This window comes from Macaca nemestrina, chromosome 7, assembly GCF_043159975.1.
Source record: "Macaca nemestrina isolate mMacNem1 chromosome 7, mMacNem.hap1, whole genome shotgun sequence".
Lineage (NCBI taxonomy): Eukaryota > Metazoa > Chordata > Mammalia > Primates > Cercopithecidae > Macaca > Macaca nemestrina.
This window is the reverse complement of record NC_092131.1, coordinates 143703539-143731489: the sequence shown is the minus strand read 5'-3', so window position 1 is coordinate 143731489 and position 27951 is coordinate 143703539. Positions and strand designations below refer to the sequence as shown.

At 46.1% G+C, this 27951-nt stretch overlaps 2 protein-coding genes across 8 annotated transcripts in view; one reads left to right on the top strand and one right to left on the bottom strand.

Moving 5' to 3' along the window:
- The window catches only part of LOC105489645 (lipase C, hepatic type), a 175983-nt gene that overhangs the window by 28053 nt on the left and 119979 nt on the right, over positions 1-27951 (top strand). For both annotated transcript variants that reach the window (XM_071066784.1, XM_011754654.3), the window contains exon 2: positions 6409-6536. In XM_071066784.1, the coding sequence (XP_070922885.1) occupies positions 6449-6536 (88 nt within the window). In that variant the 5' untranslated portion in view covers positions 6409-6448. The remainder of the gene's footprint in view (positions 1-6408; positions 6537-27951) is intronic.
- LOC105489632 (uncharacterized) overlaps positions 1-27951 on the bottom strand; it is a 233347-nt gene that overhangs the window by 187007 nt on the left and 18389 nt on the right. The window contains exon 1 of one of the 6 annotated variants that reach the window (XR_011606033.1): positions 9699-13055. The exons of the other annotated variants lie outside the window; for them this stretch is intronic. The gene's annotated coding sequence lies outside the window, so the exon portion shown is untranslated. Of the gene's footprint in view, positions 1-9698; positions 13056-27951 lie in introns of those variants that run through there. 6 annotated transcript variants of the gene reach the window in all.

Below are 27951 nucleotides of genomic sequence, written 5' to 3'. Positions count from 1 at the left end.
AAGGATTTGTGGTTGTTAAGATCCCCTGACTTCTCCTCTCTCTGCCTTTTACTGGTGAGATGCAGTTTGGTATCTGTTCCTAACCTCTTAAATCTCAACTGCAAAATTAGGGAAATAACAGTGACAAATTTTATTGTTTCAAGAATTATTTTATTAGAACACCAACAAAAGCCTGCGTTTCTCAGGTAAGATATCCCAGTTCCTGAAGACGAAAAGAAGAAAACCTGATTCTGGGTATAAAATTCTGTTTCTGTCATCAGTGAACTTCACCTTGGTCCCCTGGCCTCTTCCTCTTGGGATCTGCTTGCTTTATCCTTGTAAAATGTCTGTTTCTTCTCTCCTAATTAACTTTTTTATCACCATGACACTAAAGAAAAAGGTCATTCTCGGGTCATCAAATGCCAGTCTCTTGAAATCTTTATTTATTCAAGAAGCTCTGCAAATTAAAAGAGAGCAAGAACTGGGCAATGTTTAAAAACCTAATTATAAAACCATTATTACTTTAGATCGAGGATTGCAGACCAGAGTGCAGTGTCACCCAAAATAGAAAGTCTTTAAAGAATTGCAAAGGGAAGAGGCCGGGCATGGTGGCTCATGCCTGTAATCCCCGCACTTTGGGAGGCCGAGGAAGGCAGATCACTTGAGGTCAGGAGTTCTAGACCAGTCTGGCCAACATGGTGAAACCCCATCTCTACTAAAAATACAAAAAAAAAAAATAGCTGAGTGTGGTGGCACACGCCTGTAATCCCAGCTACTAGGGAGGCTGAGGCATGAGAATCGCTTGAACCCAGGAGGCAGAGGTTGCAGTGAGCCAGAATCATGCCATTGCACTCCAGCCTGGGTGACATAGCAAGATTTCATCTCAAAAAATAAGAATTGCAAAGGAAGAAGCCAAAGGGCTCTACTAACATGCACCATGCTGATCGCTCCATTGGAGGCTCCAAACTCTAAGAGGCTCAGGCTTGCCTCCTCTTCAGCTAATAGGAAATGAAGAGGCCTCAAGAAACTGCTGGGCTTCCTTGGGCATGAAAATGACCAAAGATGCTATGAATGGATCTACTGACTGTTCAGATGCATGGCTGGAGTCAAGCACATGACAGTCAGGTCTCGCGGCCCTGGGAGCCATTCTGTCTCTCTAAGGCAGAGGCTTCACCCATTTTTTGACAACACATCTTTATAAGCATTTTTTTTTTTAATTTGACGACTCTCCCCAATATCTATTTATTTGTTTATAAATAATATAGTGCTAGTATATTCCATAGTACCATGTGCAAATTACATAGTACTTATATACTATAAACATTATACATGCACAAACATGAACTTCTAAGGAAATACAAAGAAAAATCTGAAAGGTCTATATTATTTTTTTGTTGTGCCCCAATAGATCTCTCAAGCACCATTCTGAGGCAATGGTTCTCAAACTTTGCGTGACCAAGAATTACCTGGAGAACTTTTTGAAATGAAGGTTCTCCAGGCCTTGACCCTGGTATTGATTCCATTACTCAGTATTCCTGGGATGGGCCCATAAGTTGTCCTTTGTCTGAGCTCTGTAGCTGACTCTTATTCTGATGCTCAATTGGATTTTGGAGCCACTGATCCAAACCCTTGTGTTTTCCTGCCCCCTACATTTTTTGCTACAATTATATCACTGTGGTCTTATCGTTATCCACCTCCTGGACACCCTCATGATCCCCTCAGTGAATTTAAACGTTAAAAAAAATAATAATATCAGCTACCATTAATTATTTCCTGTGGCCTAGGATTGCTGAGGGTTTCACATGCATTGCCTCACTTAATCAGACTAGGGAGGCATTATTAGTCCCATTATACAGATGAAGACAACTAAAGCTCAGTCACAATGTCTTATCCAAGTTCACTCAGCTAATAAGTACAAGAGATAGATCAGGGATTTGAGCCTGTATCTGTCGGATTCCCAAGGCTGGACTCTTTTTTTTTTTTTTTTTCTTTTAGCGATAGGGTCTCACTCTGTCACCCAGGCTGGAATACAGTGTTGTGATCATAGCTCACTGCAGCCTCCACCTCCTGGGTTCAAGCAATCTCCCTGCCTCAGCCTCCCAAGTACCTAGGACTACAGGTATGTGCCACCACACAAGGCTAATATTTTGGTTTTTATGTTTATGTAGATGGGGTCTTGCTATGTTAACCAGGCTAGTCTCAAACTCCTGGCTTCAAGTGATCCTCCTGCCTCAGCCTCCCAAAGCATTGGGATTTCAGGTGTGAGCCACTGCCCACTGCACCCAGCCTCAAAGCATGGACTCTTGACTGCTAAGTATATTGCCCACAAAATAGGTCATTATAATTTATTGACCCTCTACTATGAACCAGGCACTTGGCTGGATACCTTACACACAAATCTCTAATATTCATAGCATACCTCTGTTTGTAGAGGTATTAATTTCAGTGCACAGATTCTGATGTGCAATAAATTTCTCTATTCTCTGTAACCCATCTAAATTCCTCACTCCCAACCCCTGTTTTCAGGTCTTCTGGATTTCTTCTTCCCACACCACCCCCAACCCCAGTAGTTATGCCATAGTTCTGGACCAACACAATAGCCAGGCATGGGGTGAGGGGAGTGTGACCTAGTCCTCCGTCATCGGTCCACATTGGTGGCCACTGAGGGGTCCATCCTCCCATCAACATGACCTGCTGGCCCCAGACACTCACTGCTCTCCTGCCCTACATCAAGCCAGGTGTATCTTTTGCCCATCTGCCAACACAGCCATTTCCTCTCTAGGTTCCTCTCTTCCAGCAGGATTTCTGGGAAGCAAGGGACTGTCCCCTCTGCTCTCAGACCCATAGACAAACCTCCCCCTTCCACACCACCTGCAAAGCCCAAAAGACTGTCTTACTAGTGATAGAAAGGTGAGGGGTTCCTTCTTCCTTCATATACTTTCAAGATATTTTAGCCTTTTGCTTTTCTTTGTTGGCTAGAATTCACCTGCCCACACTTTGGGAGGTTAAGGCAGGAGGATCACTTGAGCCCAGGAGTTTATGATCAGCCTGGGCAACACAGGAAGACCCTGTCTCCAAAAATAAAATAAAATAAAATAAAATAAATAAAATTCACTTGCCCTAAGTTCCTATATTTTTGGAAGAAAAACGATTTGTAAACTTCTCTCTACTTTGCCCCTCTTAAGTGGAAGGGAGACAGTTTGGGAGAAAAATAAGTTGATATCTCAAAATATTATCACAGACACATGTTGTCCCCATTTTATAGGTGAGGAGATTGAACTCATTAAGGTTATATAATATTATACACAGCAAGTAGATAGGCCCCCAGCTCAGGAAACCTCATACTCCGTGACGTCCTCCCCTCTTCCCTCCCAGTAGCCTCCATGGTCAGCTTCAAGAAAACGTAACAGAGCTTGGGCATTAAAACCACCACTGGAAGTTTGGATCTGGTGATGGGGCAGGCTGGAAGAGCTTAGGTAGAGGTGAAAGCAGACACCACCCCGAAAGGGGACAGGTACCCACTCCTCCTTGTCATTTTCCAGGAGAGCCTCATAGAGTTTGAGTTGGCATGAGATGATGTTAGAGGAATGTTGGGTGGTTCAAGCAAAGGAACTACAAGAGCTAGAAATGATGTTGAAGGCTTCTTCCCATGTAGAAAGTGTTCTTACCATGCAGAAAGTGGTAAGAAAGTGTACTCTGCAGAAATGTGGGGGGCGGGTGGGGGCACAGGGTTGGTATTTCAGAGGCACTTGGATTCAGTGGTGTCTTTTGAAGAGTTTATGTCCAGAATAAAATGGGGAGTGGGAGTGGTTACTGTCACTACCCAGAGGAGAGGAGATGAGGGTGGGCACAGGGGAGAGGAGCCCGAGATGGGTAGTCAGTTGGTTTTCCATGCCAGCTTTATAGGAAAAAAAAAGTGGAACTTTCAGATTCTGCTTAACTGTGCAGGAGCCAGCCAAGTACCCAGGGCAGAAGTCCTTGCTCAGAAATTGTATATCTGATGGGCGCGGTGGCTCACACCTGTAATCCCAGCACTTTGGGAGGTCGAGGCGGATAGATCACAAGGTCAGGAGCTAGAGGCCAGCCTGACCAACATGGTAAAACCCCGTCTCTACTAAAAAAACAAAAATTAGCCAGGTGCGGTGGTACATATCAGCAGTCCCACCTACTCTAAAGGCTAAGGCACTAGAATCGCTTGAACCTGGGAGGCGGAGGTTGCAGTCAGCCGAGATTGCGCCACTGCACTCCAGCCTGGGTGACAGAGCAAGACTCCGTCTCAAAAAAAAAGAAAGAAAGAAAGAAAAGAAAAAGAAATTGTTTATGTGACGGATGGTCCGCAAGCTGCAGGGCTTGGGAGGAACATACAGTCATAGGACAGAACACAGCTTCAGACTGGGTCAAGATCGTCCAAGTCTGCTGGTGGCTTCAGAAGACCCTTTGAATGAGGCTCGTCCAGGCAATAATTACCATGTTATCTAATTTTGCCCACTTAACATTTCCACTTGGATATCTAAGAGCCATCTCAAAGCCCCACGTGGCCAAGGCTGAATCTCTGATCTTCCCCCACCAGACCTGCTTCACTCACAGCTTTCCCTTCTTAGCTGACAGCAACCCCATTAATCTACTTGTTCAAGCTGAAAACCGGGAAGTCATCCTCAACTCCTCTCTGTCTCCCACATCTTGTAACTCAGCAGTCAGAAAATCCTGTGGGCTCTACCTTCCAAATATATCCAGCACCCATCCACCACTCCCCAGTTGCCCTGTTACCATGCTGGGCCAAGCCACCATCACCTCTCACTGTGTCACTGTAATAGCCTCCTAACAGATCTCCCCACTGCACCCTGGCTCAAACCAGAGTGATATTTTAAAACTATAATACAAATCATATCACCCTTCTGCTCAGAGTCGCCCCCACTGTATGTCACTGTATAAAAATCAAAGTCCTTACAATGTCTCCCCATTCATTGGCCTCCTTACTATTCCTGGAGCACGCCAGGCATACTCCTACCTCAGGACCTTCGCACGGACTGCCCATAGCTCTCCTCCCCAAGAGGTCCACAGGGGCAACTCCCTCACTTCCTTCAAACCTTTGCTCAAAGTTTAACTTCCCAATGCAATTCACTCTAATCACTCTGCTTAAAATCCCCACCTTCTTCTCTCCAACCCCATGCTTTTCTTGGGGTGATTCTCATTGCATTCTACCAGTCTACATAAATCTCTTTTTTTTTTTTTTTTTTTTTTTTTTTTGAGACAGAGTCTCTCTATGTCGCCCAGGCTGGAGTGCAGTGGCGCGATCTCAGCTCACTGCAAGCTCCGCCTCCCGGGTTCAAGTGATTCTCCTGCCCCAGCTTCCTGAGTAGCTGGGATTACAGGCACGTACCTCCATGGCCAGCTAACTTTTGTATTTTTAGTAGAGATGAGGTGTCACCATGTTGGTCAGGCTGGTCTCGAACTCCTGACTTCGTGATCCGCCCACCTCAGCCTCCCAAAGTGCTGAGATTACAGGAGTGAGCCACTGCACCAGGCCCTAAATCTCTTCTTTATGATGTCTGTTATCCAACTCCTCCCACCTCCACTGATACATAAGGACTTTTATATCCCACATGCCTACAACAGGGCTTGGCACATAGTAGTCATGCCAAAATAAAAAAATGTTGAACAAATGAAGAAAGTTAAAATAAAACTAGAGGCCCAAAAATATCACAAAAGCCATCTATGGTAGCCTTTTCCCCACCTGATTTTGCTGAGTGGCCTTACTTTTCGTCCTCTACACAGCTGGAACATTAACGAACATGGAGACGGAAGAAGTGTGTTTGCTCTAGGATCACCTCTCAATGAGTCACTTGGCAAGGGCATCTTTGCTTCCCCATCAACTCCTTTTGACATGAGGGTGAAGGGTTTTCTGTCCCTTTCAGTTGTAGAAACGTTGCCCCCCCACGCTTTGACCACAAGCATCACCAATTTCACTGAACCCAACAGAAATTTGGACCCTCTGGGGGCTCTCGGCTTGGCAGGGCCCTTTTCTTTTCCTTTGGGCTTAGCCTGCCATTTGAAACACCACCTTCCTGAGCCAGCATCCCCCTTGCAGCACTGTCACAGGGAGGCTTAGGAAGCCACGTGGAAGCCACCTACCCCGACCTTTGGCAGAATTTCCAAACACAACACAGTAGCTTTAAATTGATTAATTTGGAACTCTGACCTTGGCCCCAAAAGGTAAGAATACATAACAAGGTATTTTATTCTCAAAACGTGTCAGGATAAGAAGCACTTCTGTAAATCGACCTTTTTAAAATAGATATAATTAGATTTGCGGTTGGGGGCAGTAAGGAAAGTGTCTGAACAGTGGATAACATGTTGAGAGGTTAATTATTAATGGGCAGCCTTCCCTAACAAAGTATCTAATAGGCATTCTGGTCTCTTTGGCTTCAGAAATTAGCAAGAAAGCCTGGACCCCGGGTGAAACGGAGAAATGGACATAAGTCCCCAGTGTTTCTCCATTCTCTTGGTTTTATGCATCTTTATCCAATCAAGTGCCCATGGACAAAGCCTGAAACCAGGTAAGAGCCTGACTTTTCTCCAGAGATGGGCATGAACTTTTCTTTTTAAAATGTGTGTCACAAAGAATCCAGGGGTTTCTGACTGGATGGGACAGAGCTTGCATTCAGAGCATGCCAGGTGGTTCTACACATGACCTCACAGGTTCACAGGGACACGTAGCCATTTGTAAGCAGAAATGAAATTTTAGAAAAGCATCCTGGGATTAAAAGTCTTCTAAGAGTGCCTGCAGCTAGCAGTGAAGTCTCTTGCATATCTGATATGGAAACAGTCATGCTAAAAGTTATTCAGTGGCGAATGATCTGAGAGCGATTCAGACCTTCCTGAGAGTTAATGTGGCATCTAATTTGCAACCAGGGAGCCAGGCTTGCAATGAAATGCTCTGTCGTGTTGGGGTTGTCTAATTGCCTGGCTCTCTCAGAAGAGAGGGGAGTTTATGAGAGTTCTATTTCCAGTCAGGTCTAAAGTAGAGATATCATTGCACAATTTCTAGACTTTGTTTTTCTGCCAAAGTTTTAGTCTGAGACTGAAGAATCCAACAGCAGTCCTGCCTGTTTTGTTTGTAAATTCACAAACTAGATTGACGGCCAAAGACAGATCAAATGCCTGATCAGGCAGGTAGAGTGGAGCCCAGATTCCAGGCTAACCAGTGGACCAATAAATGATGGATCAGTTAATTGAACAATTTGGCCAAACTAGACAGGTGTTTGGGACTTCGTTTTGGTACTGGTTACTGGTCAGGAGCTAGTAACGCTAAGGTAGAGTCTTAGATTTTTCTTTTCTCTGAGACTAGGCTTGGAGGGAGCTTCAACAACTTTGAGAATTAGAAATTCACTAACAGGGGATGTATCTAAAAATTTCAGAAACTTTTTACCCTTTAAGGAAAACGTCGTTCCTTTGTATTTGACCATAATTTTAGTTCATAGGTCAGTTAATAACTGAGCAGTAGTATTAATTATTGCCATTCACTAAGTATTTTCTGTACCAAGCACTATACTATTTTTGATACATCATCTCATTTGTAAAGGCACATCCAAAAATGACCCTTACATAATAATTTAGAGCCATACAGGTAAAATTGCTGGTAATCTTTATTCCCTTGGTTCACAATGATTTTGCTCAATGGCCTTTCCTGCCCTCTGCCCCAGAATGTTGTATTTGTTTGTTTACTTTTTATTGACGTTTATAACACACTTCTAGAAAAAGGCCTATAACATAAATCCTCCATGAATTCTCACAAACTGAACCAGTATCCCCAAAGCCTTCCTTGTGTGCCCCTTGAGACTTAACATATATGATTTTTCCTTTGGGGAGATTTTTCACTAAGAGAAACATGTCAGTTGCTCTTTTGCGCCCGGCTTCTTTCGTTCAGCATTACGTTTGTGAAAGTCAACCATGCAGTTTCGTGGAGTTGAGGCTCATTCATTCTCACTGCTGTAGCATGCCACTGTGGGACCACACCACACTTCGCTTATTCATTCTACTGTCGATTGGTCAGGGCTGCTTTTGCAATGGAGCCATGGGAATTGGAAGCTGTGAATGCTGAGGTTGAGGTTGAAGGGCGGGACGGTGTCCCCCAGGCTTCTGGGTATTGTCCAGATTTTCCTTGACCAATCTCATTGTCCTGGTCAGCCTGCTTCTTTCCCCAGGGCCTGGTTTGTGCAAATGCTGAGGGAAGTGATCACTATTAGCAAGAGGGCTCCTCAGGAAAGAGGATGCGAGTCAGGAGGCCTCTTGTTCTCTTGGAAGCAGAATCTCTTGGCAGAATTCTTTCTGCAGTGAGTGAACCCAATCTGTGTGCATGTGGCTGGTGTGAAGTCTTTCTGAGGAAACTGCAGGGAAGCCAGTGTCCTGTGGCGGAGCCCTTGTCAGGCGCGTTTCTACACCAATGGTTCTCAACAGAGGCAATTTTGCCCTCCAGGGGACACTTGGCAATGTCTGGAGACATTTTTGGTTGTTAAGACCAGGGAGAGAGTGCTTCCCTCCCAGCATCTAGTGGGTAGAGGCCAGGGATGCTGCTTCACATCCTACAATGCACAGGACAGCCCTCACAACAGTGAATTATCTGGCCCAAAATGTTATTAGTGCAGAGGCTGAGAAACCATGATCTACGCCAAGCTTCAACTGTCACTCATCGAACACCAGGCAGTACTCCCTCAAGGACCCTTGCTCTTTAGCCCCTCCTCCCAGCCTACTTCTTTTGAGTATGTATTATTAATGACATCTTACTAATGGAGTCACTAATGTGCTGTGCACCCAGCATGTGCCAGGCACTCCACGGACATTTTATCTCATCCTCACCATATGGTTGAGTAAGCTGGCAGTTAAGTGCCTCGCCGGCGGTCGCATAGCTGGTCAGGGCAGAGCAGGGAGAGGTACCCATAGCCTCAATCTGTCTACTGAGGCCACAGTGCTCTCTGTCGAGCCCACACCCAGTGATTTGACAGCCAGAGGTTTCTAGAAAAGCATTCTGCTCCGTTCCTCTCACAGAGAGGCAGATTCAGACAGTTGTTCCTTCCCTTCAGCACTAAAGGGGACTGGACAGAGTGAGCTGCCTGAAGCCCCCATGGCACATCACACTTACGCCCAGCCCCCACTGCCTGAGACCCAGGTTCCCCAGCCACTGTTGCCATGAGAGCCAACGCTGCTCCAAAGAGCAACTGCTGCTCCTAGACCCTGGCAAACCCCACCTTCAGGTACTTGGCCCACTATCAACAGGCGCCTTCTCCCTCCCCTCCACCCCAGCCTCAGCTTCCAAATCCTAGGAGCAGCTGAAAGCCACCAATTTAGTCAGTCCCTCATGAATGTCACAAGCATACATAAGCGCCTGCCATACGTGAGGCAGAGCCTGAGTACAACTCACACACTCTGTTCACACACCTTTCCTCTCTTAAAAAGCATTGAGGACCCCAAACAGTGTTTATTATGTGAGACATCAATATTTACTTCATTAGAAATGAAAACTGAGAAATCTTTAAAATCTGTTAACAGTTTTTAAAATAATAGTAAACCCTTGCATGTTAACACATAAAATGTAATTTTATGAAAAATAACTTGTATTTTCCAAATAATTTTAAATGGGGCAGAAGAGTGACATTGTTTTACAAAGAAATGTTGCAAATTTCTCTAGTATCTGGCTTCACAAGACAGCTGGATTCTCTTACCTGTTTCTGTACTCAGTCTGTTGTGATGTGTTGCTTTGTTTGAAATGTAGGAAGAAAATCTGGCCTCCCATAGAGGAAAAGGGAGGACTTCCTAAGGCGATCTCCCTGGGGCCTTAGCCTGCAAACTGCTGCGCTTGTGCAGTGGGCACGGTACAGCAGGGGGCTGCACAGCCATCCCTGCCTTGCAGGAATTTACGGCCAAATGGGTTAGGAGTGGGGTGGGGTGGGAATAGGGGGCCATGGGACTGGGTGGAGGGAGGATGTGCCAGCAATAAAAGGGCAACTGTCCGCGGAGAATTTAAATACAAATATAACCAAAAACTGATCTGCCTGTCATTATCACAATTCTAAAGAATGTCGGCCGGGCACTGTGGTTCGCGCCTGTAATCCCTGCATTTCGGGAGGCCGAGGTGGGTGGATCACCTGAGGTTAGGAGTTTGAAACCAGCCTGGCCAACATGGTAAAACACCATCTCTACTAAAAATACAAACATTAGCCAGGCGTGGTGGTGGGTGCCCATAATCCCAGCTACTTGGTAGCTTGAGGGAGGAGAATTGCTTGAACCCGGGAGGCAGAGGTTGCAGTGAGCCGAGATTGCGCCGTTGCACTACAGCCTGGGCAACAAAGCGAAACTCTGTCCCCAAAAAAAAAAGAGTATCAGCGATAAAGGCAAAGCTCTTTCCAGAAAAAAGTAGTTTTATGGCCTAAGTTCTAAACAATCTCTGTGGTTTCTGTTGGGTTTTATGTAATAAGTATATGTAAGCTTCAAATTCATCACATTTTTATTATTTATCCTTTCATAAATATTGTGTTCTACATTGACATTAATTTGGAGAACTCCCAGTTATGCACTTGGCCCTAACATGCACAGATTCAGGAGCATGTTCTTGTTGCAAGGGTAAGTGTGCAATGGGTCAGATCCTTTGACGTCCTTATGTCTCCAGCCTCAGCGGCACTTATTACCTGCTCCTGCATGTAAACAGTAGATTCGAAATAAAAAGTGACAGCGTAGTGGTTGTACAAACAAAAAACCTGAACTTGAATTACTTCAATTTTGTCATCCTAGGTGACCCCTTTAAGCTTCTCATATGTGTTTAAAATTTAAAGCAATAAAACAGATAATGAACAATGAGGTGTAACATCTTGTTTGGTAAGTAAAAATTTGGACTCATACACAAAATATTTTTACTGTATTTGAGTATCTTAAAGTTAAAATATATTTGTCTTTTTAAAAATTGTTCACTGCTTTATAACTGAAGAACAAATCGAGAAAGTCATGATGATTGCTGATTTTTACATAAATATTACTGAAAATGCTTTTGTCTTACAGAGCAGAGGGTCATTAAAATGATCTGTTCTGTGTGTCAAATCCATGAGGTATACCACTGAGTAATGTATGTAAATGTTATCAGCTAGAACACGGCATGTGATGAGGACCATGAGAGAGGAATGAGTAGAAAGGCAGAGTTTACTTCCAAGTGGAGGGAAGAAGTCTTCTGGGAGGAGGTGGCATTTGAGTAGGGTGTTGAAGGATGGTAGTATCCGGACAGAAGAGAATGAGGCTTTCCTTATACAATAACAGAGGTACACAGCTGATAAAGTACATGGGCTTTTCAAGCCCAAAAATACCTTTCAAAAAATAGACCATCTAGGAAGAAAAAGAAAAAAAAAAATCCCATAGAACGGTGTTGATAGCAGCACTGGTTAAACTGCAACAAACCGGAAACAAGTTGAATGCCCAAGCACAAACCATTGAAGTCGGGGACTCCAGCTATTGCTAAGTCCAACTTCAAACAGGCATTGCTTTGAATACCTACTACCAAAAGGCACAGAAACTTTTGGGGGCAATACTGATGAAGTTCAGAATTAAAAGCTTATTGCTGGCCCCTAGGCACTCACGGTTTAACACCAGCAATCTTAGCACAGGAGATGCATTTCCAAGAGTCCCCAGCCTTCTGAGATGGTGCCCAAGGCTGTGTGTATGTGCATTTTGAGTGGGGGCAGGGGTCATAACTTTCAGCAAATTATCAAAGGGACCTGTGACCTCTGAAAAAGTTCAGTAACAACTGGTCTTGTAGCTTTGAAAAACAAGGATAAGCAAATTGTATATGCAATAATATAGGGGGGAAAAACAGGACTAAAGAATCCACATGTTGAATCATAATTATGAAAAAACTGTAGACATGTGCTGTATATTGCCAGAGATTCTAAGTGTATTTAAAGATATATGAAGGGTTTTAAGGCTTTGGAGGATTTTTAAGTGCTTAAATGTACAAGAAAAATAAAATAAAAAGGCCCTCATCAGCTACAGTTAGATTGGTCATCCCAAGACGAACCCTGGGAAAGGGATTTTCCACTATCCTTCCGACCTGCCACCTGCACCCAACTTTGTAGGTTCAGCCACACTCATAATCACTACCCCAGCAGGGTCTGTCAGATTTCTGACAGGCCTCCACAATTACACAGAATGTCACCCATGACTAGTATTTGAGATACAGTCCAGAGATGAAAGTCATTCTTCCAAGAGTGCACGTAGTTCTGGAATCAGCAGAGGGCCAGCCCCCAGCTTTCCCGGGAAATTCTATCTTTCCCATGCAAGAGACCCTCCCATCCACGGCCAGCCTTCCTAGCCCTACAGCTGAGCATGTCTGTGGTCCTGCTGAAAGGCCCACCCTGGAGAGGCGGGGGACAGCAGCCTGTCCTCCACTCTGCTTGCCTCTCACAGGGATCCAGGACTGGAACCCATATTCTTTCATTCTGAGTTGGAGAGAAAACCACAGGACTGACGGTTGAAGGCATGGGGTCTGTAAGCTGACCCAAAAACATGAATCACCAAATAAGTGCGCAGCCAAAAGCCAAGAGAATCCAGTACCTGGCTTCCCATGATGGCCCTCCCCCTGCCCTCCTCTCCACATCAGCTGCCACAGTGCTGTGGGCATGCTGGGTCATTGCAGGTGGCACAGCAGGGAGAGAGGCAGAGAGAGGCTGGGCACTGAGATAGGCCAGAACAGTCCCCATTTCATGAGGGGAATGTCACCACCTGGGCCTCAGCCTGGGTGTCCCTGACAGCCACGGGCTCCACACAGAACAGAGGTCACAGTGATTCTCACATCCAGGAAGATGCTGTGCACTGGCCCCCAGGAGGGTGACCAGTTTTGAGCCGGGTGCTCTCACCCGGGAATTGGGGTCCAGCACACCAGGGAAAAGGACTGACTAGGGGCCAGTAGGACCCTCCAGATCCCTGCCCAACAGGCTGGACTTCAGTCCCAAGGTGATACCTAGAACAAGGGGGCCGAGCCTAGTCTGTCCCGCAGCAGGTGGAGGAGCCGCTGTAAGAAAGGCAGTCGGGTCTTACATTCAGGTACCTACTTGGGGCGAGAAGACCAAGTCCAGTCACTCCAGCCTTGGAGGAGTCAGGGCGCCCACCTGGCTTTCCCACAGAAGGTGCTATTCCTAAACATGGTCACAAAGTAGCGCAGTGACATCTCAGCTGCTTCCGGGTTCCGGGAGAGGGTTTCCGGCTCGGGAGAATGGAGCTTCTGGGTGACCGGAAGATAGGGCTGTGGGCCAACTTCCCTTTCCTCCCCACTTAGGGCTCTATTTCCAGAAGCATTCTTCATTTCATTTTTTCCCCAGTGGGGCTTGGCTAGGGGTGGGGAGGCAGGGGGAAAAAGTGAAGAGAATGAAATGCATGGAATGCAGGTGGAAGCCTGTTTGTCTACAGCATTTTCACCTCCACACGTGCAGGTTCATAGTCAGGGCCTGGTGAAGTCAGTTCTGGCACGGCTCTCCAGTGGACGGTCAGTGGCCCTTAAAAATAGTTCTTAGGAAGATGTGTAGGTGGCGACGCTGAGTAGTGTTTATGTTCCAACACGAAAAGCAGGCCTCATTGTGTGTGTACTGTGATTACAACTGTGTGAAAATACATGTGTTTGAGAAAAAATGCTGGAAGAAAATCCATGAAAATGTTTATACGTCCGTTGAGTTTGTATCTAAACTTTTATATCTTTCCCTCTTTATGTAATGTTATAGTATGTATATGGCATATTGACTTTCATGATTTAAATACTCAGAAAATAAAGTTACTACGAAATGATAAAATAAAGGGGTTTGACTAGATCAGTGGTCCTGGAACTATAGTGGGCATCGAAGCACCTGAAAGGCTGCTTTTTCTATTTGTTTGTTTTTCCCGAGACGGAGTCTTGCTCTGTCGCCCAGGCTGGAGTGCAGTGGCGTGATCTCAGCTCGCTGCAACCTCTGCATCCCAGGTTCATGCAATTCTCCTGCCTCAACCTCCAAAGTAGCCAGGATTATAGGTGCACGCCACCATACCTGGCTATTTTTTGTATTTTTTATAGAGACAGGGTTTCACCGTGTTGGCCAGCTGGTCTCGAACTCTTGACCTCGTGATCTGCCTTCCTCAGCCTCCAAAAGTACTGGGATTACAGGTATGAGCCACTGCCCCGGGCCAGGGCTTATTAAAATAAGATTCTGGGGCCCTAACTACAGAGTTGCTAATTCAGTGAGCCTGGGGTAGACTTGGATATTTGCGTTTCTCATCAGTTCCCAAATGCTGCTGCTGGTGTGGGGACCACAGAGAACCACTAGAAAAAAAACAAAAGAACCAAGACTTGAACCCAGGTTACTGACTTCCAGGCTAGGGTGCTTCCTACAGAAACAACATGAGGCTACATGGCAAACTTCATTTCTAACTCTCTAGGGTTGAAGGGGTGAGAATCAACAACTATTTCTCCCAGATACTGACCTCTTCCCCAATAACTACAACCCCAATAATATTTAAAACCCCAAGATATTTGTGAAAATGTATTCATCCAAAATAAAATATCTACATGCTAAAAAGAAAGCAGTCCTTGAAATGAAGAAAAATTCCCAAGCTGAGCATTACTTGTAATTGGTAGTAAAATAATCATTGCAAAAGCTAATTAACCATCCACCCTGAGCCGCTCCTTGGCAGGCCTGAAAATACGATCAAGAAAATTCTTTTCCTATGAGTGGGGCGTTATCAAAGCTAGGCAGAGCCTGTGGGTTATCCATTGACTAGGACTGGCCTTTCCATGACTGCCAAAAACTTTCCAGTGACAAATGTTCCAGCTTCCTTGTCCCAAGAGAAGCCAAAGTGGTAAGAAAACAAACTGCTTTATACTGAAACATAACACGATCAACAGCAGCTGTGACAGCATTTATTAAACCATCCGCTGTGTACCAGGCCCCACGGTCAGCAGGAAAGTATATCCCTGAGGATACAAAAATGAAAAAGTGTGCATCCATTCACCAAGGACTTCCCACTATGCCAGGGTCTCTAGCCCCTTATGGGATTGTGTGGGGCAGGGAGGTTGGAGATTGGGAGAAGGGCGTAATTTCAACACAATGCAATTAGTTTGTAAATACCATTGCGTACAAAATGTTACAAGAGCCCTGAGGCAGAAGAGGTTGGCTGAGAAGCCTTTACAGAGGAGGTGATATCTGAGCTGAATCTTGAAGTTTCCTTCAAGAAGTGGAAGGACCTTGTAAGCAGAGGGAAAAAGCATGAGCCAGCCTTGCTTGACTCGGAGACTGGAAAAGGGAGAGGGAAGTTGGGAATTCTTGAGATTTGGGGGAGGCCCTGGATGGGGTACATAAAGAGAAGTGACCAGAGGGAAGGACCGCAAGAGCCATCCTCAGAAATGTTGTCCTCCTCCTGGAGGCAGGGCAGACCACTGATGAGGGGGGTGTTTTTAAAAGGCTGCCTTTCCCAGACGGGTTGATAGCCTTATCTCAGGCTGGCTAAAACCCTGACCACTCCCTGATAGAGAGCAAGGTTCCCAGCAGGCAAGGGCAGGGTGGGGCCCAGCACGGACCAGTTTTGCAGACTCACCTGGCCCTGCACCCACAAACACTCAGCTCTTCCTCCAAGGCAGGCCTCAACCTCGGGCAAGTCTCTTTGAAGTTTTCTTATTAATTGCTATACTGAACACTAAATCATGGGAAAGATTAACACCCATGAAAACTGAAGCAGGAGCACATAACCAAAGCTTAATATGAATCTTCCATCTTAAAAATACCTTATTCTATGTCTGAAAAGAAAGCCATTTGGAAATTCCACGTCATACTCTCTTATAGACTTACAGCAATTTCAACTTTAAAAATTCATTCTCACCTACATTATATCACTTGATTCTTACAATAGCCGTGTAAAGAATATTGGGTAGGAATTCTTATTCCCGTTTTAGAGACTTAAACATTCACTATCGGCGGACCATGGGGAACACAGCTGACATCAATTGCAAGTTAGTTTCTCTGGTTTACTGCAGCAAGGGAGAGCTCGCTCCAGACTTGGGCTTGTGCTGGATGAGTCTAAGGAAGGGTTGGAAAGCAAGGGGAATTCTGGATTGGATTCTGTCAAAAAGGAGGCCAATTCAATGATTTGGCATCATAATAATTTCATAGTTAATTATCACTAATTATTATTTAATGTAATCAATAAATGATCTAGCAGATGGGAAGACGAAAACAGGGCTGAGCTGGCATTGATACAGGAGCGCAAGTCACTCCTGTTAGTCAGAAGAGGGAAATGTTTAGTGATGGTTTTTGATGTTGGAGTGGCCTCCTCCCTGTCTTGATGCAAACACAGATGTGGAGGGTCTGTGCTGCACATGTTTCTATTCTGTGGGCATTGTCTCCAGTCACTTGTGAATATTATGGTCTGGCTGATGGCAGAGCTGGTTTTTGTTGTTGTGCTGTGTTTTTGTGTTGTCTCTCCCAAAGGAACTTGGGGAATGCCTTTGAGGTCTCTTAATACCTATGCCCTAGCTGCACAACTCTGGGTGATGCCCTTTACCTCCTTACCTCTGATCTCAAGAGTAATAGCGTCCCTGCCACACTGACATTCTGGGTGTGAACGGGACTGATTATAACGGTCATCGTGGTGCCAGGAGATCTGCAGTGGTGACCTCCCCTGGTATCAGCTATTTAAATGTTATCAGGAAAGAGAAATGTGGAAACAAAGTTCTATCCATTTTAAGCATGTGACCTTTTACCCTAACTGAACCTTGACTCATTTGCCTCAAGCAACTCAAAGATTCCCAGACACCAGAAGAACAAAGATGGGATTCCGTAAGAACAGCTCAAGCAATCAATTGCCCAGTTCTTGCCATTTCTTGCCATTTCTTGCCCAGTACTGTCTTATTCAGCGCCAGACATGTAGCAGTGTTTGATCGAGTGCTGACAATGAAAAGGGGTATCTGATGGCTGTTTGGAAGAAAATTCTTACATTTCTTGAATTGAGCTAAGATGTATAGAAAAATGGAAACCACTACTTTTAAGAATGTTTCAATGTGCCAAGTTCTTTGCCTATTTATGTCAATTAATCAATGAAAACACCCTGTGAGATAGTTATTACCCCACTTTACAGATGGGGAAATTGTGGCTAAGAGTGTTGAAGAGACTCTCCTTAGACCACTCAGCTAATAATCTCTCTGGTGTAGCTGAAATGTGGGCTTGCCTGAAGGGCAAAAAGGAAGAAGCAGCCTCCCAAGGTCCTGTGATTCTCACAGGTTCTTCTAGAGGTTCTGGAGTCCCTCTGAGAGCCCACATGGGTATCTTAGCCTTCAAAGATATCTCATTTGGTTTTGGGGATTGTTTTTGGCTTTTTTGAGTCTCGCTCTGTTGCCCAGGCTGGAGTGCAGTGGTGTGATCTCAGCTCACTGCAATTCCCGCTTCCAGGGTTCAAGCAATTCTCCTGCCTCAGCTTCCCAAGTAGCTGGGATTACAGGCATGCACCGCTATGTCCAGCTAATTTTTGTGTTTTTGGTATAGTCGGGGTTTCTCCATGTTGGCCAGGCTGGTCTTGAACTCCTGCCTCAAGTGATCCGCCCACCTCGGCCTCCCAAAGTGCTGGGATTACAGGCGTGAGCCACTGTGCCTTGCCGAGGTATCCCATTTTGGATAGGGGAGCCTGGGACATATTCTGAACCTCTGGGTGTGGCCACTTTTTATCATAAGTTTCTGCTCACCTTACACAGCTGGGATTGATGGGCAGGAGCAGCCTCAGTGGCCCAAGGGGAAAAACCTCTGGACAAAGCCCTGGACCCCTCACGTCTCAGCCTCTGTCACTGCTCCTGGCTACCCAAAGTCAAGCCCGGAAACACAGATGTGAGCACAAACCCAGGCAGCCCAGAGAAAGGCACAACCCTGTGATGTCAAGCCTGAAAATTCTGGGCTACTTTTAAGGTCACCAGGGATATTTCGAAAGAGCTGAAGCTTTTTCCTCCATCCAAGAATCCTCTAGCTTCCAGGTCATTTTTATGAGCTGAAGAGGACCCTCCATAGCTCCTCGGTGGCTTGGTAATATCAAGACAACACCTGAGAAAGCTCCTTTCACGCAAATCTCTGTCTCACGTGTCCGTGGGAAGACACCACCAAGCAGGCTTTGTGTGAGCAACATGGCTGTTTATTTCACCTGGGTGCAGGCGGACTGAGTCCAAAAAAGGAGTCAGCAAAGGGTGGTGGATTATCATTAGTTCTTATAGGTTTGGGGATAGGCGGTGGAGTTAGGAGCAATGTTTTGCAGGCAGTGGATGGATCTCACAAAGTACATTCTCAAGCGTGGGGAGAATTACAAAGAACCTTCTTAAGGGTAGGGGAGATTACAAAGTACATGGACCAGTTAGGGTGGGGCAGAAACAAATTGCAGTGGTGGAATGTCATCAGTTAAGGCTATTTTCACTTATTTTGTGGATCTTCATTTGCTTCACGCCATCTGGATATATATGTGCAGGTCACAGGGGATATGATGGCTTCGCTTGGGCTCAGAGGCCTGACAATCTCCTTCCTGCCTGTGACACAGGTCTAGGAATTATTCCGCAGTTGGGCACTCTTGGTGTATTATTGTGCATGCCCTGGCCCCCACCTTTGTGCCACATACAGGGACTCCCCTTCCTGAGGTTAATGATCGGAAAGGTGTTAAAGCAGGACAAACTGCAAGAAGGCGCTCGTGAGTGAGCCTATCCACTCATTCCTGGGAGATAACCAAACCACCAATTGTCATTTGGCTCTCCATACTCAGAGTGTGGTTTCCGGATGTCAGAGATTTCGCCACACACCAGCTCTGTGCCAGGCCTTGTGCTGGGACCCCAACATGGTCACTCAACATTCACACAGTCTAGCAGTCTGCCAGGACTTCCAGGACAAAGGACCACAGACTGGGGGGCCTCAACAGAAATGTATTTTCTCACAGTTCTGGAAGCGAGAAGTCCGAGGTCAAGGGGTCAGCAGGCTGGGTTTCTTCTGAGGTCTGTCTCCTTGTCTTCTGGTGGCTGCGTCTCTTCCGTCTGCACACAGTCTTCTATGTTTCTGTGTCCAGTCTCCTCTTTTTATGAAGACCCCAGTCACATTGGATTAAGGCCCACCCCAGTGACCTTATTTCACCTGAATCACCTCTTTGAAGACACTGGCTCCAAAAGCAGTCACGTTCTGAGGTACTGAGGGTTACAACTTCAACGTATGAATCTGAGGTAACACAAAATTCAGCCCACAACACCCAGCAAACGCTTTTCTAGGCCCTGCTGTGACCCGGGTCCTGGGCTTGGCACTGGGAATACAGGGGACACTGCAAATCTCTCTTTGTTCTATTTGAGCTTCCGCAACTCTCCGGGAGGCTTCCAAGTTAGAAAAGAGTCTTACAAATACACAGGAGATTGGAAAGTGAGTAGTAAGTCCACACCAGGCCCAAACAGGGGGCCTGTGCTGAGGGGGTACAGGAAGCAGCAGCCCTGCTGAGACACACAGGAGCCTGCTGGCAAGCCACTAGCGGGGTGGGTTAGGGAGTGGGGACTCAGGGAGCCTGGGCTGGGGAGGGGCATCTGCCCTCTTCAACAGAGTGACTGGGACTTTCTGGCAGCATAAGCAATAACTGGCAGGAGACCAAGAAGTCGCCGTTTAGCTGGCCCATGTGCGAGTGAGTGAGAAAACTCACCCTCCGGCTCGGCGCCTTATGGAACCATCAACTCTGCATGGATGTGCTCAGTGTGGACCCCAAACCTGCTCCCTCTGGCTTTGAGAGGTGTTTCTCCCGTACAGGCTGGCTTTAGCCAGGGGGTTGCCTAGACTCGCCCAGACCTCAGACAAGGGGAAAGGGCCAAGGCCGGCGGCCACTTTCTCATCATGTGCCTGCCTCCCTTCCTTCACCCCGTCAAGCCCAAATAGAAGGGTGGGATGATGGCTGGTGCCTGAGGACAGAGCTGGGGCTGGGAGGACAAACTCATGGGCTCCTGTTCATGTCTGGGCTACAAGATCCTGGCATAAACAGGGGCTCCTGGAACAGGGGAACTAAACCACGGGTCCCTGAGGGAGACTCTGGGTGGGAAAAGAGACCCAGATTTGGAGTCGAAAGGCCTGGGCCTGAGTCCCAGCTCCATCGCTTCCCAGCACGTGGCCTTGAACAAATAATTCAAGGCCTGCAGACCTCGGTCAGTCATTAGTAAAGAGAAGATTACTATTATAGAGACCCCACTGGGCTGTTTTGAGGGTGAAATGAGACCACGTAAGTGAATGCACTTTGAAACTATCCGTCGCTGGTCACGAAACTAACATGTGTAGGCATCTATTTACTAGTCATGTAATACTCACCGGATTCATGTACTACTCCCAGTGTTTTTCTCTACTTTTTATTACAAAAGTGTTCAACTACAGAAAGAAGTTTAAAGGATGATACAATGAATTTCCATATTCACTCCAGATAGACTCAATAACTGTTTGCATTTTGGTATATTTGCTTCATCTCTATGTTCATATTTATATGTGTGTGATGTGTAAAACCAGTTGAAACAAGAGGGGGAAGGAAGAGAGAAAGACACACACATATATATCCCATATGAAAGTTGTGGCCATCATGATACTTCAATTCTAAATATTTATATGCTAGTTTGTTGTTGTTGTTGTTTGTTTTTTGAGATGGAGTCTCACTCTGTCACCCATGCTGGAGTACAGTGGCATGATCTGGCTCACTGAAATCTCCACCTCCAGGGTTCAAGCGACTGAGTAGTTAGAATTAATGCCTCTTACTAAGGACATTCTCCTACATAGCCCCAGTAAACACCACACTTCAGAAAATTAAAAATAATTTTATACTATCCAATATCCACGCCTTACTCCAGTTTCCCCAATTGTCCCAAGATAGTTGTTTATAGAGTTTTTCAGACAGGGATCCTCTCAAGATCCTCCTGTTGCCCTGTTTGCTGGGCCTCTGCCATGTCTCCCCAGTGTCTGAGGCTGTGAGTATCTCGGTTGCTTGGTGCCAATGCTCACAGTCATCTGTGCTGCCCACTGTCCCATGGCCCCTTGCGGACCTCTCTTCCATGGCGCTGGCTCCTTGCGCCCAGCTATCTGCTTACACACCTCTCTCCCTGCTGGAGGATAGGCACCCCAAGGGCAGCGGCCAGTCTTAGCTTAGCTACTGTTGTTTCCCCAGAACCCACACACGCCTGGCATGGAACAGGCACGTGGCAAATGACGGTTGCATGTTTGAATCTTCATCAGAGGGCTAAGCAACATACACCTTTAAAAAGTGAGTTTTGGCCAGGTGCAGTGGCTTATGCCTGTAACCCCACCACTTTGGGAGCCAGAGGCAGGCAGATCACTTGAGGTTAGGAGTTCAAGACCAGCCTGGCCAATATGGTGAAACCCCCTTCTCTACTAAATAGACAAAAATTAACCAGGTGTGGTGGTGTGTGCTGGTACTCCCAGCTACTCAGGAGGCTGAGGCAGGAGAATCGCTCGAACCTAGGAGGTGGAGGTTGCAGTGAGCCGAGACTGTGCCACTACACCCAGCCTGGGCAACAGAGCAAGACTCCATCTCGAAAAAAAAAAAAGTAAATGAGTTTTAAGTAATTTCATCTGACAAATTCTATACCCCTGTCAGAGCTAATGGAAAGCATCCCAGAGGCCCAGGAGACCTAGCTCAGGCCCTGCCCTACTTCCCCAGCTAGAAGTGACCACTTGGGCTCTGAAATCGCTTGGGCTCTTGACTAGTCTGCGCTCAACACCTGTGACAGGACCATCAACTGAGAGGGAGAGCTGCCCTCCAGACCACAAGTCTCCTCTGGAAAACACACATGTACATGAGAAGCTGGCTCTGATCCCATTATAGGTCTTACAGAAGTGATTCTAAGTCTTGTGAGTTTCTGTGGAACCAGAAAACCACTTCCAGACGAGCAGGAGTGAGAAGAGGGGCATGCATATCATGTTTGCGTCGCTTTCTTGCATGTATCACTTCACCACGATGCTCAGGACCTCAATGAGAGTTTTCAGGTCTCCCAGCTTCAAATTGTGCTTTCCAGAGCAGAGCTTCTCCAAATTTCAAGTGCCTGTGAATCATCTGGGGAGCTTGATACAATCAATGTTTTTTTAAAGGTAGATTTGGGATGGGCTCCGAGATCCTGAATTTCTAACAAATGGTCTGGGTGACACCAGTGCCACTGGTCCCTGAATTACACTTTGGGAAGCAAAGTTCTAAAGGTCACAAAAATAACTTCTCATTTCTTCAGTGAACTGGTAATTAGCACCTACGGCTAAATATAAGACAGTGTTCTAGCATCAGAGGAACAAGGAAATGGGAAGAAATACAAAGAAGAATAAGACACAGACCTTTGACTCAAATCCAACTGGATATCCCTTTATACTTCGTCTAGCGTTTTGCTTAAGTTGGTTGAATTCTTACAATAACCTATAATCTATAAAGTATACATTGTTATTCTCACTTTACATATGAGGAAACTGGAACTGATACAGCCTAATTGTCATGTTCCCCACTAGTAAAAGAATGCAATGAGGTTTGAAATGAAGCCAGTGTTGTTCTGCATGCACCTAACACTTAATCTGAAGCACTTCCCGTCAAGTCCCAGACCTGATGGAGAAAGGGCGGGGGAGAGAACGACCTGGCTGAGGCCTGGCCCTTGAAGCAGAACTGGCAGTGGCCATGGGGAAAGGGTGGGAGTGGTGGCAAGCCGGAGGCTTCTAGTAACTACCAGAAAGGAGAAGGGGTACCTAAAAAGTTACTCCTAGCTGCCTCCCCTAGGGTCTTCTGACTGTTTCTAGTAATGGATATTCCTGCTGATGCTCAAGCCCTTTGTAACAAGTTCCTAACATGGTATCGAATACTGCCCATGCTAGCAAACTTCAGCCATAAATTAGGGCCCAAATGTTGTCACCAAAAGACTGTGTGACTTTGGATAAATCACTCTCCTCTCACCTGGACTAGGGTTGGGAGCTCTTCAAGTCCCTTCCTTCTGCCAAAAGGTTTCTAAGCAGTTTCCAAGACGTTTCTTGCAGTTTTCCCATCAAGCCAAGTGAAGGCATGTGTTATGTCCTCATCAGGGTCCCTCAGCCACTCAGGACTGGGGCTTTCTGGGGCTCACCTACAGTCTTCCTCCTTCCCTTCCTAACTTCATACGCATTTATCAAGCACATACGCTGCATCAAACCTGTGCTCAGGGCTAGGGAGGCAAAGGTAAATAAGATGCGCTCCCTCCCTGGGGAGGAGACCTAAAACAGACCACAGGCGCCCTGCAGCGTGGCTGGCTCAGGCTCTCAGGGTGTGAAGGAGAGCACCCCACTCAGCACCGGCAGAGGCCAGCAGGCCTAAGTGGGCCTTTACCATATGCCAGGCCTGGCTCGGAGCTTCCCTGGAAGATTCCACTTAACCCCCAGCAACGCTCAAAGGAAAATGCTAGTATTGTCTCCCCATTTTAAAAATGGGAAAACAGGCTTAACAAGGTCAGATGACTGGCTCAATATCACACAGCTAATATGGACTCAGTGAAATATATGCAAAAATACTCAGCAGAGTGGCAAGTAGTAACTAACGGTGACTAAAATACCTTTTCAAACGACAGAACAGAGAGTGGGGACAGACAGTAATCCGCACTCTCAGACACAAAACTGACAAGTGGGAGAAAAGTTCATCTCCCTTAAAGAACAAAAACCAGGCTTGGGACCGGCCACACATGACGAGAAAACCGCTGAGTAGAGAAGCAGGAGAGACTCTGGAAGAGGGCGTGGCAGGCTGGAAAGTGCTGGGTGCACACAAGGGGCAGCGGGGGCTCAAACAAAGAAGGGAGCTCAGGGCAGGAGGGAGCGATTAGTCATGCCGGGGAGGCTCCAAGGGCCCTTTGTCCTTCCTAGATGGCTGCTCAGATTCCTGTCTGTGAGCACCCCAGGCTCAGCCGCTCCATGCTTCAGCCGCCACATCCCCCATCTGGGTAATGGAGTGCTATGAAGCATGTTGGCGGCCATCGATTAGGGCTAAACTCTACGCTCCTTGGGTTGTGTTTCCAAGGATGCTCTGCTAAGATCCACAGCAGAGGTGCATCTCTCTCCTCATTCGATGGCTTGGAATTAAAATGCCACCCAACATTCTCTGCCAAAGAAATGAAGATTTATGGGTCACTGTCAATATCAACACATGTTAGCCATTATTTGAGTCTCCTTGCTGCTTGGGACTGATTGCTATTTACTTTGAAAGATAAATGTGGTTTTATAATCCATGCGGGTTGCTGGGAGGAATAGGTTTTAAATGCATTTGTTCTTTTTTTTTTTTTTTTTTTTTTTTTAAGACAGAGTCTCACTCTGTCACCCAGGCTGGAGTACAGTAGCATGATCCTGGCTCACTGCAATCTCCTGCTCTAGGTTCGAGCGATTCTCCTGTGTCAGCCTCCCTAGTAGCTGGGATTACAGGCATGTGCCACCGCACCCTGCTAATTTTTGTATTTTTAGTAGAGACAGGGTTTCGCCATGTTGGCCAGGCTGGTCTTAAACTCCTGACTTCAAGTGATCCCCATGCCTCCATCTCCCAAAGTGTTGGGATTACAGGCGTGAGCCACCATGCCCAGCCTTGGGTTTTAAATGCATTTGTTTCTTCCCTTGGAGACCTTTCTATTCCACTTCATTCTGCTTTGTCTGGTGGTGTGGGCCCCACCCTGTCCCCACCATCAGATATTCTAATGTCCTCCGAGGCTCTGGAACAAAGACCAGAGGGACCAGCCTGTCCTCTGTCCAGAATCATCAATGTGACAGTATGAAGACACCCTTAGCACCTTAGTAGAAAAATTGCCTGTCTTATGGGCTGACACCACTCATATATGATCTGGGGCAAGGATCAAGACCCCCCAAGGAGCTTGCTTGAGGAGCAATAGGTAGTCCCCTCTTTGCCTCTTCTGGTCTTTTGTGTTTCTGCGTGTGGTGTGTAAAGTGAGTCAGGAGCTAAATCAATTAGGTCACTGGTTCTCAAACTTGAGTGTGCATCAGAATCCACTGAAGAGCTTTTTAAAACACAGATTGTGGTCCCCACTCTAGAGTTCCTGATTCAATAGGCCTACAGTGGGGCCCAGGAATGTGCATGTTTTTTTGTCCTCCACATTTTTTAATTATACTTTGTGTTCTAGGGTACGTGTGCACAACATGCAGGTTTGTTACATATGTATACATGTGCCATGTTGGTGTGCAGCACCCATTAACTCGTCATTTACATTAGGTATATCTCTTAATGCTATCCCTCGCCCCTTCCCCCACCCCACAACAGGCCCTGGTGTGTGATGTTCCCCTTCCTGTGTCCAAGTGTTCTCATTCTTCAATTCCCACCTATGAGTGAGAATATGCGGTGTTTGGTTTTCTGTTCTTGGGATAGTTTGCTGAGAATGATGGTTTCCAGCTTCATCCATGTCCCTACAAAGGACATGAACTTATCCTTTTTTATGGCTGCATAGTATGCCGTGGTGTATATATGCCTCATTTTCTTAATCCAGTCTGTCAGTGATGGACATTTGGGTTGGTTCCAAGTCTTTGCTATTGTGAATAGTGCTGCAATAAACATACGTGTGCCTGTGTCTTTATAGCAGCATGATTTATAATCCTTTGGGTATATCCCCAGTAATGGGATGGCTGGGTCAAGTGGTATTTCTAGTTCTAGATCCTTGAGGAATCGCCACACTGTCTTTCACAATGGTTGAACTAGTTTACAGTCCCAACGGTGTAAAAGCGTTCCTATTTCTCCACATCCTCTCCAGCACCTATTGTTTCCTAACTTTTTAATGATTGCCATTCTAACTGGTGTGAGATGGTATCTCATTGTGGTTTTGATTTGCATTTCTCTGATGGCTAGTGATGATGAGCATTATTTCATGTGTCTGTTGGCTGTATGAATGTCTTCTTTTGAGAAGTGTCTATTCTTATCCTTTGCCCACTTTTTGATGGGGTTGTTTTTTTCTTGTAAATTTGTTTGAGTTCTTTGTAGATTCTGGATATTAGCCCTTTGTCAGATGAGTAGATTGCAAAAATTTTCTCCCATTCTGTAGGCTGCCTGTTCACTCTGATGGTAGTTTCTTTTGCTGTGCAGAAGCTCTTTAGTTTAATGAGATCCCATTTGTCAATTTTGGCTTTTGTTGCCGTTGCTTTTGGTGTTTTAGACATGAAGTCCTTGCCCATGCCTATGTCCTGAATGGTATTGCCTAGGTTTTCTTCTAGGGTTTTTGTGGTTTTAGGTCTAACATTTAAGTCTCTCATCTATCTTGAATTAACTTTTGTATAAGGAGTAAGGAAGGGATCCAGTTTCAGCTCTCTACTTATGGCTAGCCAGTTTTCCCAGCACCATTTATTAAATAGGGAATCCTTTCCCCATTTCTTGTTTTTGTCAGGTAGGAATGTGCATTTCTAACGATGTCCCAGGTGATGCTAATTCTGATGCTGGTCCTGCGTCCCACCTGAAGAACTGCCTCCGAACAAGAGGGGGAAGTATTAGAGGCCAATCATGGGAGGGATGAGGCTGCCAGCAGTGTTTGGCACTTGGGAAAAAGAACAGCACTGTCTAAAGGGGAATTTTATTAAGTTTCACTGAACAACGTACAATTTAAATCCTTTTCTATGAAATCTTCAGTTAAAGGTCAATTTCCATAAATATGTGGATCTATGTATTTTGGAAATGCATTGAAATGCTACATGGCCTGGGACCACCCAAGCTACCCACTGGTGGTCTGCTAGACCTAGGTACTAGGAAGGTCAAGGTACTGAGCAGGTCACAGTCCTGCCACCGGGATGTTTTGCTAATTTGACTGAGTGAAAGTGGTAAGAAATGCCTGGTATTGATAACACAGCCCACTGTGCTAGTTTATACCAATGGTCCCTAAGCCATTTTCCCTGCAGCACTCAGGGTTTACAGGTAGAACCGGGCCCAGGGCAATAAAGGAGTGCAGTCTAAAGACTCTGAGAGTTTCCTGATGAACACTAGAGGTCTGTGGATGCCAGACAACAACTTTTTCTTTGCTGTGGGACTTCACGTTATAAGTCACAACGAGGCAGTGATTGCGATTTATCAGTGCTGCCTTCCTCCCCCAGAAAACGTACTAGGAAGAATCATGGTTTACTGAAGCCAGGCTACCCTCCCCATTAAAGTCTAGTGGACTGGGCAAGCAGTCAGTTGGGATTCATTACTTGGAGGCCCTGACCCGCACAGGATTGGGAGGCTGTTACTGAGACCCAGGCCTGGAGTGACAGGTAGAGCAGTGGGGTGGAGGAAAGTCAACATATTTGGAGATATGAAAAAGGCAGGTAAGCAAGTGTATTCATTGAGACTTTGGGTCACAAGAATAATAATCCAACCCAAATTAACCTGTGGGGAATTTATTTACTCATGTAACAGAGATGTCCAAATTATAAGCTTCAGGGGCAGCTGGATCTACGACCTTAATAAAGTTACCATGTCTCTTCATTCGCTCCCTACCCCCTCCCTTCATAACACTTCAGAGTGCCAGATTCCTCAGTCCTTAGAATTCAAACTTCTAGATAAGCCATACTTTATCACATACCTATAGCAATGTTCCAGAAATGATTCTAGCCAGGTGCCCACCCCTGAATACATGGCCACAGGCAGGAGAATGGGATCTCTGATTGGCCTGATTTGGGAACCATCCTATCCACCCCTTGGATAGGATCAGCTTTACCCAAACAGGACTGATCAGGATCCACACGGGAGGGTCACTCCATTGGCGGGGGAAATGCCCACAGACCATGGAGGACTGGCTGTGAGGCACAAGGATGAGGGGAGGCAAGGGCGGCTCCTGCTTCCACAGGGGCAAGCAGGAGGATGTTTCTGCCCTGCTCACACAGCCCTGGCTGTGCACCTTGGGCCCCACTCAAAGGTGTGCTATCATAGCTAATCTTCCTGGGAAGAGCAGACCATGTGAGTGTGGGGAAAATCCTGGGCGGC